Genomic DNA, 14,394 nt, shown 5'->3' with positions numbered 1-14,394 from the left:
AAACCACCATAATTTGTTCTCAACTTTTTCAAAAAAACAACCTTTTATCTCTTGTGACTCATATGTCAAAAATACTTAGAAATGGACGCCGTTCCCTTAGAAATGGAAGAGTCTGTTCCACTCTTCCACTTTCCATAAAAGATGAAAACAGCCGGGCGCGGTGGCTCAAGCCTGTAATCCCAGCACTTTGGGAGGCCGAGACGGGCGGATCACCAGGTCAGGAGATCGAGACCATCCTGGCTAACACGGTGAAACCCCGTCTCTATTAAGAAATACAAAAAAACTAGCCGGGCGAGGTGGCGGGCGCCTCTAGTCCCAGCTACTCAGGAGGCTGAGGCCGGAGAATGGCGTGAACCCGGGAGGCGGAGCTTGCAGTGAGCTGAGATCCGGCCACTGCGCTTCACTCTGGGTGACAGAGCGAGACTCCGTCTCAAAAAAAAAAAAAAAAAAAAAGAAAAAGATGAAAACAGATCTCTGTCATCCAGCACTTTCTTCCTTCAAGAAAATGGGGGAACCACCTTTAAGAAAAAATCCAGTGCATTCTAAGTTGGCAAAAAAAAAAAAAAAAAAAAAAAAAAAAAAAAATTGTGTGTGTGGGTACATATGTCTGTGTGTTTGGTTTCTTGTTTCTGTATGATTCTTCAATACATGTCTCCCCTCATGAGCTTACACATAAATGATAAACTAATTGAAAGCAGATATGACAAGTAGTTTTGCATTATAAGTGCTCAGAGGTTTACAAAACCTAATAATGATGATGGTTTTACTAATGATGGTTTTGCATCTGTGAATATACTGTGCCACACGTGGTTAAATATACCAAGAGTCTTTTCCAAGGGAAAATAGAAATGTTTTCTTTTGTGGTCATTGCTTAGATGACAGATAATTTTTGTCCCCTCTGTGGAGAAATACAATGTTTACCATCAGGAGTGAACAAATTATCTATGGAGAAAAGAAATGTGTCCTTAGCATGTCATAGAAAACCACTGGGTTTTCCCAGGAATAGTCATGCAGTGGAAATTGGTAACTATGACAGTTTCACAGAAATTTTAAATATAAATATTTTGATCTAGTTAGATACTAAGCTTTCTGAACTCTATCATCAGGGCATAGTAAGAAACAAAGAGTGAAACATTTAGGTGTTTACATCAGGTAAGTTAAGGTGCAGTGAAAAAGAACAAAACAAGATGAATTTGTGACCTGGTTTTACCACATATAGTAGGTGTGTGACCTTGGGTAAGTCACTTCTTTCTCAGTCTCATGCTCCTTAACTCTACGGAGAGTTAAGGGAACGTGAAAGCACATGATCTCTGAGGTTTAGACAACTTTAAATATTAAATATTTATATTTCATATATTTTATATTTAAATATTTAAAAATATGACCTAAGCAATGTTTTTAAGTGTCTCTATATGTCTCAACACTGTCTTGATGTATTTCATTATTCATCAAGGAAATATGTTTTTCCTTTATCTGTCTTACTAAGTGATGGGAAGATTTTAACTTCTTCTACAAAGGTGTAATACATACTGTTATAAAAACAGAAGGACAGGGCTCTGATATCTGAAATATTTCATATAAAAGGCTCATTATCATCATCACAGACAGGAGATGTGAGAGTGCTGCCATAAGAACAGGAAGAAACTCAGCACATGTGGATGCTGAATGGCGGGAGACATGTGAGCACTGAGATTGGAGACAGTCCACCTCCAGAGACGGCAGCAAAGGCATTGGGACTGGGCTTTGTGATGAGAACAAAAAGATCAAAGAGGGCTTCTTCAGGGAGCACTTCTGTGAACCACAAAGTTTCTTGCCCCTCTCCAATAGCAACAGAAAGATTGCTCCGAGTTAATACATAGCTTTAAGGTAGTATTACTAACAGAGCTAATGCTGACTAACTTGAAACTAGATGTTTGATGACTGTTCATCTCTGTGTAACTACCATGACAGTATGGACTGTGGTCCAAAATGTGACTTGTAAGTGAGCTGATAGGAACTCAGAAGAAATGTTGTTGTTGTAACTATTTAAAAAGGGGTTATTATCTCAATCCACACCACAAAATGTATAAAATCTAGAATGTACCTGAAGTAGGCTATGTGATTTGGGACAGTATTTCTATTAGAAAACTGTACCTTGAAGACCACATCAGGAACTAGTTTCACATTTTCTCTAACTTTAAAGCTTTTCTTGATAGTGACCACTGGGATGCCCATTCATTTTTTTTTTTTAACTTTTTTTGAGACAGGGTCTCCATCTGTTACCCAGGCTGGAGTGCAGTGACATGATCTCAGCTCACTGCAGCCTCAACCCCTTGGGGGTCAGGTGATCTTCCCACCTCAGCCTCCCGAGTAGCTGGGACTACAGGTACATGCCATCATGCCTGGCTAATTTTATTTTGTAGTTTTGTAGAGACAGTTTCACCATGTTGCCTAGGCTGGTCTCAAACTCCTGGACTCAAGCAATCTGCCTGCAGTGGCTTCCCAAAATGCCGGGATTACAGGTGTGAGCCACCGTGCCCAGCCGGGGTGCCAATTTATTACACAAAGACATCATCGATATATTTTAAAATGGAGATTCTGAATCAGTAGCATTGGGGTAGTGCCTAAAATTCTGCATTTCTAAAAAGTCCCCAGGTGACGCCAATGCTGTTGGTCTCTAGTCCACACTGACTATGAGACTACCAGAATGTGCATTTCCCATGTGCCCTTCCCTTGACAAAATGCACTTCAATCCTCTTCTTCCTAGTTCCATGAAGAGTGCCATCCTCTCTTCAAAATATTTCTCAATTCTCCAGATCATTATGACCTTTACTGAATCCCAATAACATTCCAATAGCACTCAAGATTACCTCCTTGGTGTAATTCTTATTTGTTGTATATATTTGTCTTTGACAACTACGAACTCCAGAAGTATAAGTTTCTTACAACTTCTATGTTTTCTCAGCACTGAGCAAAATGCTTTGTATTGTCGTGGATAATTATTGGTTCCTCCTCCCAGCTCACAAGCCCCCTTACACAGAAATTTCCCTCTCCTCCATCCAAGATCTGCATAAGTGGACTGTTAGCAGTTATGTCCCAACGTGTGTCCCCACAACAAACCATCAATTAGCTAGAGTTCAGACTTTGTTCTCTGGCATTTAAAATGTGACTGGCAAGAACAACTCAGTCTCTTTATGGGGCCTGTATGTAAATGAAAATATGATTAAAGACCATGTTTTCTGTGTGTGGGCGAGAAAAAAAGAAGACGCTGGCTTGTATCAGGGGAAGAATGAAGCCACCCCAGAGAAAGCATAAAGATGAAAGCTCCAGAGAAGATATCAGGAAATTGCCACAGCCTTTCAGTTCTAGATGACCGTTCTTAGTGTGTACCTTTACTGTTAGCCTTGGCTCTATAATACATCAGAAATGCTCTTCTGTCTTTCCTTGAGAATTTCCAGGGGCTATAGTTTCTTACAATCTATCTAGTCTAAATAAGATTTGTACATACATCACTGTGATGATGCCTTCTGATTAAATCTTAAATATACTAGTCTATATGCTATCTCAGCAAATGGTGAAATGAAGACTGGGGATCATGTTCTGTAATACATTACCCTAAACCGATGACATTCCTCAAATTGAAGTCTTTGAAGTACCTGCATCAAAGTCAGCTGAAGAGCTCTTTTAAAATGCAGATTCGTGGATACCACAGCTGACCTATTAAACTAGCATTTCTGGGGTTGGAACAAGGAATTTCAATTTTATTGTGTCTCTGCCAGGTTTTCGTATCAGGATGATGCTGGCCTCATAAAATGAGTTAGGGAGGAGTCCCTCTTTTTCTACTGTTTGTAATAGTTTTAGAAGGAATGGTACCAGTTCCTCTTTGTACCTCTGGTAGAATTTGGCTGTGAATCCATCGGGTCCTGGGCTTTTTTTGATTGGTAGGCTATTAATTACTGCCTCAATTTCAGAACTTGTTATTGGTCTATTCAGGGATTTGACTTCTTCCTTGGAATTTCAATTTTAAATAGGCAACCAAATGATCTGTAGGCGACAGCCCAAGATTTTGTTTGGCAAGACCTACACATATTATTCTGATTTAAAGATTCAGCAGCCTAATAAATGGACTTTAACAGCCACACCAACTTTAAGGAGGACTTTATTCCCTGCATTCCAGATACCATTCTCAAATTGAGATTACTTAAATTCCAGTAGGACTTTTTAGTTTCATCTCAGAAAATGGACATCTAAAGTGTTTATAAAGACCTGCAGAGATGGGGTTACACTAATTTCTCAGGTCCATTCTTCTAGCTTTCACTAAATACAGTATTGGAGTTCAAGGCCTTTATAGTACAGGAAGTGTCTTATAGGATCTAATAATACTGTGCTACAATCTAACCTACTTCCTCCTATTCTGACCTCAGGATCAGTGCAAACAGCTCTCATGCCTTTAACCTGTGTTAGTCTTAGAATCACAGTAAAAAATTTAGCTTCATGTATGTTACAAGTTCTAAGTAAACATTTACTCACAGTGATTATGCCAAAATAATCAGGTGTTTGAAATCAATGTGAGTTTTCTTTCCTCTATTTTCTTTGCTGAAAGCCAGTAAAAATCTATTCAAGTTTATGTAGAATAAACAATTTTTCCCCACAAAGTGTTGCTCTAAGCCTAAATTTTTATGTTGAGGTCTTAATCCTATTATCACTGTTGAATACAACACTTAAACATCTCCTTCATGCTTGTTAAGGCACAGTAGAGTCAATTCATGCCCAGGGAGCTTTAATCACAGATCATCATCATGAACATCAGTGAAGAGTCTATGTGGGCTATCATGTCCAAGGCTAAGCCTACTGGGGAAGCTGTGCATAGCAGCATTGCCAGCATGCAGTTCATAACTATTTTCAAGGAGCACTTCTGATCTAATGGCTAAATGAGGATCATTAAAGTATCTTTACATGTAGCATTTCTTGAAAATTCCATATTTAAAGAAGGCCAGTTATTATATTCAATGGATGCAACTGAGATTGCTTGAGTGATGCTTTTATAGCCATGTGCTGCATAATGACATTTCAGTCCACAACAAACCACAAATAAGAGATTGATCCATAAAACTATAATAGATCTGAAGAAATTCCCATCACCTAGGGATGTGGTAGCTGTCGTAACGTCCCAGCATGGTGCATTACTCATGTGGTTGTAGAGATGTTGGTGTAATTCAACTTACTCTGCTACCACTCAAGCACATACAATTATGTACAGTACATAATATTTAATAAAAAGTGAATATGTTACTAGTTTATGTGTTTACTAAAGTATATATTTCATTGTTATTTTAAAGTGCACTCCTTTTATTTATTTAAAAAAAGAGAACTTTAAAACAGCCCTAGGTAGGTCCTTCAAGAGGTATCCAGAAGAAGGCATTATCATTATAGGAGATGACAGCTCCATGCTGTCACCCTGAAGATGTTCCAGTGGACAAAACGTGAAGGCAGAAGACAGTGATACTGATGATTCTGACTCTGTGTAGGCCTAGATTAATGCATGTCTTTGCATCTTAGTTTTTAACCAAAAATTTTAAAAAGTTAAAATAACTTAAATAGAAAAACGCTTACAAAATAAGGATAAAAGAAAAAATGTTTTTGTATAGCTGTATGATGTGTTTGTGTTTTAAGCTAAGTGATGTCAAAAAGTTTAAAAATTTTATAAAGTAGTTACAGTAAGCTAAGGTTAATCTATTGAAATAAAGTTTTAAAATAAATTTGTTGTAGCCTAAGTTTATAGTGTTTATAAAGTCTACAGTAGTATACAGTAATGTCCTAGGCCTCTACATTCACTCACTACTCTCACTGACAGCCACAGCAACTACCAGTCTTGCAAGCGCCATTCATGCTAAGTGTCCTACATAGGGGAACCATTTAATTCTTTTGTTGTTTGTTTCACTCTTGTCGCCCAGGCTGGAGTGCAATGGTGTGATCTTGGATCACTGCAACCTCCACCTCCGGGTTCAAGCGATTTTCCTGTCTCAGCCTCCCGCGTGGCTGGGATTACAGGCACCTGCCACCAGGCCTGGCTAATTTTGTATTTTTAGTAGAGACGGGGTTTCACCGTGTTGGCCAGGCTGGTCCTGAACTCCTGAACTCAGGTGATCCACCTGCCTCGGACTCCAAAATGCTGGGATTACACGTGTGAGTCACCGCGCCTGGCCTAAAACTCTTTGTACAGTATTTTTACCTTACCTTTTCTTTGTTTAAACACACAAACAGTTACTGTTGGGTATAGCAACCTGCTGTACAGGATTGCAGCCTAGGAGCAGTGGGCTAGACCGCATAGCTTAAGTGTATAATAGACTATACTATCTAGTTTGCTATACTCCATGAAGTTTGCACAATGACAAAAATCACCTAAGAACACATTTCTCTGAAAGCATCCCTGTCATCAAGTGATGCATGACTATATTATTGCCTGTGGTTTAAAGTTAGATTGGTGGAGAGTGAATTAATGGCTTATTCACAGGTCGAGTTATTGTATTTCCATAATTTGTGACCCATTATGTAACCCATAATAAAAAATAAATAATTAAAGCAGGTCCGTGAAAAAATATCACATGGCAAAATAATAAGAATCACATAACAATAAAAAGTAGGTCGGAGTGATGAAAGATTTCTGGTTCATAAACACTGACATAACTAAGGGTTTTTTATGTTGCCCCAGGTGCTATTTATGATTTGCCTTATTTTCTCTTCTAAAACTCACTCTGGAGCCTTAAGCCCTAAATCAGAAACTCTAGAAGGTGTTTTAAAGGATACTGCATATTTTTAAAAGAGCTATTCTGATCAACAGGAAGAGCACGAAAGAAATAAGCTGCCGACCATCTGAGAAAAGAAGATAACGTGCGTTCCAGTGTGAATTTTCCCAACATTGAAAATGTTCTCCTGAATGCTTGGTGCAGAATAAAGGAAAATGTAACTTAATCAAAAGGTGAGGAAACAAACAAAATTTTTGTGTCCTATCAAATATATGACAAAGATGCTGGAGTATGCAAATTGAATAAAAGGCGGTCTGGCTCTTGAGGGTGGAGGTGAATGAGACTACAGATATGTTTTGGTTTTCCAGCACAGTAACTTAAAATAATGAACATTTGAATATTTGAAGATTATGGGAAGGCCATGAGGATATTTAGACTGCCACAGGCCTCACTGCTCCATGTTCTCTTATATGGAGCGTCTTCTTATTTTTGTGACCCCTCTAAGCCACTTGAGGTTGGGGGTCCTCTTAGAGTGTTTTGCTACAGAATATGATAGGGTAGAATGTTAGAGCTGGTAGGTCCAGTGCAACTGCCCCAATTAAGGCTGATACAACAGATACCAAGAGGTAACAGGAATGTGTTAACAACTCCCAGTAAGTAAATCAGTAGAAACCCCTGATGGTGAAATTTGGGCTGCCCAGGTACCCAATAACCTTTTATTATTTGGTACAACTACAAGATTTTAGCTGTACATTTTAATATTATGTTAAAACTGGTCTAGGAAAAATAATTATGGTCTGGTTATCAACAATTCATTAATTGGCTTCATTAAGTGTCCTTGTTGCTGGAGAATACCAGAAATATCCAGTTTTATAAAGTTTTGCTTGATATATACCACAATATCCAAATACACACCCACATACATGTGCATTCACACAGGCTTTTAATTTACCTTCATCAATAATTCACATAGACTTTTTAAGGATTCCGGAATTTTAAGATAGCATTCAGTGCACCATTTCTTCAAAAACAAGCAACTCTCTGAAAATATATTTCTATGTTAATATTAGCTCTAACTAATTGAAGGCTAAGGTAATATATATGTACTCAATAATTACAGAGTTTTCATGGCTTATGAAACCAAGAGTCTTGAGAAATGTACTTAATCTCTGTAATCTTTCTTTTTTAGATGAGGATTCTTATCACAAATCAGTGTATTTGGCACCTATTTGGTATGCTGGAAACCTTATCAATTTAGTATATTCTAGGAACTGAAAAACCAGAAGACAAATACTGCATGATCTCATTTATATGTGAAATCTAAAGAAGTCAAACTCATAGGAGTAGATAGTAGAATGGTGATTACCAACCGATGGCTGGAGAAAGGGGAGATGTTGATCAGTTTTAGCTAGACAGCAGGAATAAGCTTTAGTGATCTATTACACAGAATGGTGACTATAATTAATAATAATCCATATATATAAATATATACAATTATTGCCAATTAAAAATAAAATAAAAGTTAGAAAATTCATAATCTCAGCAAGTAATAATGAACAAATGTAAAATTAACACTTTAAAATTGTAATTACTATATTGCTTGTGCAGACGCTTTTAAGTTGGCAATTCGTTATACATTTTTATATCATATTTGAGTCATATTTAAAGGGAAAAGCACTGATGAGGTTAATTTTCAAGAATATGGTCAAAAAAAGAGAAGAGCAACTCTTAAAATTACTATAAAGAATAAACACAGTGAATTACCTCATATTCCTGGGAAAACTTCAAGTTGTCATTTGCTTTCAATCTTTCAATGTGGTCTGCAAGTTCCAAGATGGGTATTGGAGGATGGCTAGCCATACCTATTGAAAAAAGGAAAGAGGAAAAACATTTGAAAACAAATGAAAACGATGCTAGCCATTCCAAAATATAGAGAATACTATAGTTAGAAATGGCCTGAAAATATGTGAGTAGTAAAGATGTTTTAGGTGAGGAAGCAGGCAAATAGTTTGGTTACTCAAAGCAGGACATGCTCTGGGAAGATGAATTTTGTAGCCAAATGAAAAGTCACCAAGCAAAATCTCCAAACTAACACTCCTAGTGTAAAAGAAAGCGTTATTGTGCTATGAATCAATGAGGTTAGCTAGCGGAGGAAACTGACAGTCAGGCTTGATGTCAACTTCTGCTTTGAGTAATGACTTTTATGCCATTTCAAACTCCTTCTCCTGCACTGTGTGAAATGGAAATTGTGTGGAATTAAATGGTGTAAAGTGAACTAAGAAAACAGACACTGAGAAAGGCCTAAAAGGGAAAGAGTAGTAGCTTGATAGTAAACATAAAATGACTTATGCATAATCAAGGAAAACTAACTTGAAGAATGAAGGTTACCAGGGTAACCGGAATCATCTGAACCTGCAAAGGAAATGATGGTGTAAATAAAATAAAATAGAACAAATTCTTAAAAAAAATGAAATGGAAAGCCTGATATATTTTTCCAAAGGACTAATCAAAATGCTGCAAGTTTTTGCAGGATTCATTATACATTGTGGCTAGTACAATGTGACTACTACATTAAGATCGCTAATATTTCACAAACCTGTAGGTGACTGACATTCACATGCAAACATAGACACAAAGAATGACATGCACCACGGCTCATTGACGATAATCACTGAAGGCACAATCAGACACCAAACTGAGCTTCAAAAATGTTTCCACTAGTAGCAGATTGTAGAGGTTGGGGTTGCAGCCTTCTTCTGGACATTTATAAATGGCCACACTAACAACTCTGTGATATTTTGCCCCAGGTCCCCATTATTCAACCCCCAGCAAACCTACAATCTACTTTAGGTGTAAACATCTTTGTCCACTAATGAGAAATGAATTCAGGAAAGTGATCAAATGATGAAAAGACAGGAGGGAAAGAGGGTGAAAAAAGAAGGAAAGCAGAGACGGGGGCTGACACATTCTAGTTCATTCAGCCAGTGGAAGATATATTAATTTCATAGATTCCATGAAAAATAATCCACTATTAATTTTGGTGACTCCTGTGTCTTTCTGATGTTTTCTCACTTTTCATATGTTTTGTCTTTTTTTTTTTCCTATTAATTTTACAGAAGTATCATGAAAGAGCATTGCTGACTCTTATCTCACAGACACAAATTCCAGCTGGCTAGAAAAACCTGAACTAGCATGTCCCCAGGGAAGCCACTGAAGCAGAAAAAGAATGAGGGAGGAGCTCAAACTGGAAGCCATGTGTTGACATTCTGCTGTCACTGTGGCTCTCTGGAGGGAGGCTACAGAATGATGGCCATAGAGTCAACATGACATGTGACTACTTTAAGAGCATTTTAGGAATTATACCATTGTTAAAAGTCACCCAGTAAGTTCCTTTATCTCAAATGCCAAATTGTCAATGGTTCTGGTAAGTTAAGTAAAAGCTACCCCGCTCTTTAAAGACTACCACTTTAGCAAGTGTTGTGAATTCTGGTGGTTTAGTTTTTATGGCTATGAAGGTCTGCTTCCAGTCAGCTAAAATTTTAGTGGAGAGCCAATAAAACTGAATTGCTTGCAAGTAGAAATTCTTTGTTGGTGATATAATAATGCCTTTGGAACAAAATTTTGGAACCCTTTCTGAAACTTTTCTGTATTAGTGGTAGAACTGAAATAATTTACATTCTGTGGAGGAAGTGAGAGGGTGACAGTGATCTGATAATTACATGATCTTATCCAGATGAGGCACCCCCAATGAAAAGAATGGAAATGCAAAGGCATAGGTGACTTTAGGCTTATCTGGAAATGGAAATGGACCGATATGGACATCATTACAGTACTTTAACAGAGAAAATAATAGAGACAAAGATGTTTAGACCTTTTCGAGCGAATCGTGGGAGAGAGTTATTATCATATATGGACTGAGTGGTGGTTTGGCTAGAGAGGGAGGACACAGAGCCAATCAGGGAGGCGTAGGGGACTGAATTACTGCTCAAAGCTGCAAAAAGTAAAGCCAGTTGGAGATGGGAAAAGTATTAGTATTACAGCAGTAGAAGACCATAATAATAACCAAAGATGTGATCAACATATTTACTTGAGGCATGCACTGGCACATGATCTGGAATTATTATATTGGAAGCTTATTAAAGAAAAATTCAAGCAGATCTACATTGGCTCATTATATTCCACATCAGAATATATATACGTATATCTATTACATGCAAGATATCATAGCATTAAAGAATCGCTACATAAAACTTATCATTGGATACCATATTGCACTCAATTTCTAAGTAAAAATGGCAGATGGATGTTTCACAGAAAAGGGAGGAGAATTTGTGTGAATCCAATGGTACAGGAGAAAGAATCCTGGCTTAGAATACTGGACTTGAGTTCTACTTCTGGTTTTGTCATCTACTAATAGGGACAAATCACCATTTGTGAAGCGCCTTTGATTTCTTTAACTGTTAAAATCAGAGTATAGAACTAGATAAATTCAAGAGCCATTCTCTTCTTCATAACTTTCATTCTTCCCACACACAGATAGAACTTCTGAACAGAGAAGGGTCTATTGGACATGGTGCAAATGTAAGGGTTCTAAAAGTTATTGTACCTCTTCTTTGAGGGGGGGTGGAGAGTACTTACTTTTTACAAAATAGAAAAGTAGTATGCAGTTGAATTGTTTATTTTTTCAACTATTTAAGTTTGCTGCTATTTTCTCTCATTAGTCAAAGTGTATACACAGTCTATTATGATGTTATATCATATATCAGAAAAGACTGAATGTCAGCATAAAAATAATCCTCCAGAGTAAAACTCCTCTAAGTTGAAACTGTTTAGCTCATATCAGAAAACAATGATCAAGGATCTACTTCAAAATATTGTTACAAAATTCTGCAGAAACATCTCCACTGCCCAATATTGAAAGAAAGTTATATGATATAAATATGTTAGATTTTAAATGAAAAGATAGACACTAAGAAAACTATGAAGTTGATCTCACTGTGGTATCCTTTCAATGTTTTGTCTGGCAACATGACCACTGCTCACAGTCTATCAACCAAAGTCTTTACTACATCAGAGTTTTCACATTTAAATTACTTGATGTGCTTTAAATTTTTTTTTTTTTTTTGTAGGCTGTACACCAGACCAATTAAGGTCTCTGGATGTGGGAGCTATATATTGATATTTTTAAAGTTCCCCAGCGCTGGCTCTTAGTCCTATGCGATTCATGAGGCGGGGCCTATAACTCCATTTATTCCTTTTTTTTTTTTCCATTTAGAAGTCATATCAGGATTTAAGAGAATGAGACGAGCTTTCTCTTGGTGATATTCTTGAATCCCCTCTAACATCCCATTAGCAAGCTTTAGTACTTCAGCTATTATTAGCAGCCAAGAACTTGAAGGAGAGCTAACAAATAGGGAGGGCTTGCCAGTGTCATGATCTCATCAGTTCAAAGCTACAAATGTACAACAGAAATGCTTTTTTTTTATTTTTTTTTTATTTTTTGAGATGGAGTCTTACTCTGTTGCCCAGTTGCCCAGGCTGGAGTGTAGTGGTGCAACCTCAGCTCACTGCAAGCTCCACTTCCCGGGTTCAAGCGGTTCTCCTGCTTCAGCCTCCTGAGTAGCTGGGATTACAGGGACGCACCACCACACCCGGCTAATATTTATATTTTTAGTAGAGACGGGGTTTCACCATGTTGGTCAGGCTGGTCTCAAACTCCTGACCTCGTGATCCACCTGCCTTGGCCTTCCAAAGTGCTAGAATTACAGGCATGAGCCACTGTGCCCGGCCCATAAATGCATTTTAAAGGCACGCGTCAAATCTGGTAAGACTTTTCATTTTGAAGCTATGATCTCCATAGTATAGTGTCAACGTGAAAAATGACAGATGCAGTCACTGAAATCTGCCTTAGGTTGGAGGAAAAAACAGGATGGCTCCCTTTAATAGGGTACATATTTGTAAGACTAATGTCATGGTGACTTCCTTATAAGAAGTAAACTTTAAAATCATGGCATCTTAACCTGAGAGGCACCTTAGAGACGACTTAGTCCAGCACTTTCATTTTATACAAGAGGACTCAAATCCAGAAAAGTTAGATGATTTCTCTACATAAGCCCAGACAGTAAATAACATCTCAACATGCAGCTTGGGCATCTTTCTACTGTAGTATTTCTAGAATGGCATTTGTGATCTTCTAAATAAAGTGGGGGGCAAAGTCTCCATGGATGAAAGGGGCTAGACTGGTAAGATAAATGACTGAAGGTGGCTAAGTATTATACAGTCAACATTTTCACACACACACACAAAATGCAGTAATTCCCATTTCCTCACAATGAGCAGGTTTCCAGGGCTGGCTTTTGTTTCTGTACTTTGAACAGAGACTCCAGAAAGAACAATAATTCTTTACTATGTGAAAAATAGCCATAAGCGTGACATAAATGGCAACTAACGCTCAGTCTCAATGTCACTCATCTTTAGGGCTAGTGTACACGTGGGGGGGCTTCTGAAAAGGGTGAAACTATTCAGCTCCAGGACTTGCTCTGCCAAGTGAGAATGCAAGGCCAATCGGTTCAGACTGTTCAGGTTTTCAATAGCCACTAAAAATTCAGAGTTTCCTGTGGCATTTCCTCAGTTTTCAATTTGACTCAAAATTTTGTTGAAACTCAGTCCATGTCAAAAGAAGCTCTTCTGCAGTCCACATATGGCTAACTAGATTATGGCCTTTGTTTTAAAAGAACAAAACCTTCTTTCATCTGTGTGTATGTGAATTAGAATCAAGGAGTGTTGGGAGTGACAGATTGCAAGCTTGTATCCACAAGACAATACTGCTTTGTGCTGGGGATATAAAGAAGTATGCTTCTTGCATGGTTCATCCCCTATGGGTTCATCTACCTCCCCTCTCTCTAACCTGATCCCCCAATAATTCTACCAATTAGAAAAATGAAGCCCAGGAGAGTTAAAGAACTCGATCAAGGTCATCATTATCAGCAGAACTGTAGCTGCATGAGGATTTGATCCCATACCATGTCCACTCTCATTTAGCACATTTCACATTACGCCATGCTCTCTCTCAAATCATTTAACATCCCTGGACAAGTGGTGACAGGTACATAAAGCTGGGTCTTTAAGACTGTTTGGGCTGTCTATGCAGCAAGACAGAGATCATAAACCATCCTCAGTTTGCGAAAAAGTGTCAATATAGGGACTTCACCTAGGTCATCTGTTTCAGTGATGGGGAAGAGGAAAAGAGGATGCAAAAGCACATCTGTATTTTCCAGGTACTTCTTGCCAAAATATCCTAAGTTTCCATGAAAACATGAACTAACGGTATGAATTTAAAATGTTAAAAACTGGAATGCCATTTGGCAGAATACTTTTTAGAACCTAATTTATGGTATTTTTGCTTTTCAAATGTCCTGCTCTAGTTTACTAAGTCAGTAAGGCTACTGAATGCTTCAAATGATTTTATTATCCATAGAAAAATATTTATGAAACACTTGCTCTATTTTCATACTTTTAAACTTTACATTAAATGCCAATAGGCACTATATAACTATTCTGCTAAGTAGAGTTTTTGAAGTAATTAACAATGGTGGTATATCATTTAGATGATTTTTTTCTGTCACTATATATGTGTGTTTGTAATGACTCAGTAATAGTCTCTTCATGA

General features: G+C 37.7%; 1 protein-coding gene across 15 annotated transcripts in view; it reads right to left on the bottom strand.

The window, feature by feature from the left end:
- Positions 1–14,394, bottom strand: part of PTPRD (protein tyrosine phosphatase receptor type D) — a 548,445-nt gene that overhangs the window by 112,918 nt on the left and 421,133 nt on the right. For 10 of the 15 annotated variants that reach the window (XM_077966651.1, XM_077966654.1, XM_077966653.1 and 7 more), the window contains one exon: positions 8,490–8,587. In XM_077966651.1, coding sequence (XP_077822777.1) covers positions 8,490–8,587 — 98 coding nt within the window. Of the gene's footprint in view, positions 1–8,489; positions 8,588–9,095; positions 9,138–14,394 lie in introns of all 15 variants that reach the window. The other 5 variants (XM_077966648.1, XM_077966649.1, XM_077966650.1 and 2 more) reach the window with 1 other exon arrangement.

This window comes from Macaca mulatta, chromosome 15, assembly GCF_049350105.2.
Source record: "Macaca mulatta isolate MMU2019108-1 chromosome 15, T2T-MMU8v2.0, whole genome shotgun sequence".
Taxonomy (NCBI): Eukaryota; Metazoa; Chordata; class Mammalia; order Primates; family Cercopithecidae; genus Macaca; species Macaca mulatta.
The sequence above is the reverse complement of the archived record's forward strand: the minus strand, read 5'-3'. Positions and strand labels throughout refer to the sequence as shown.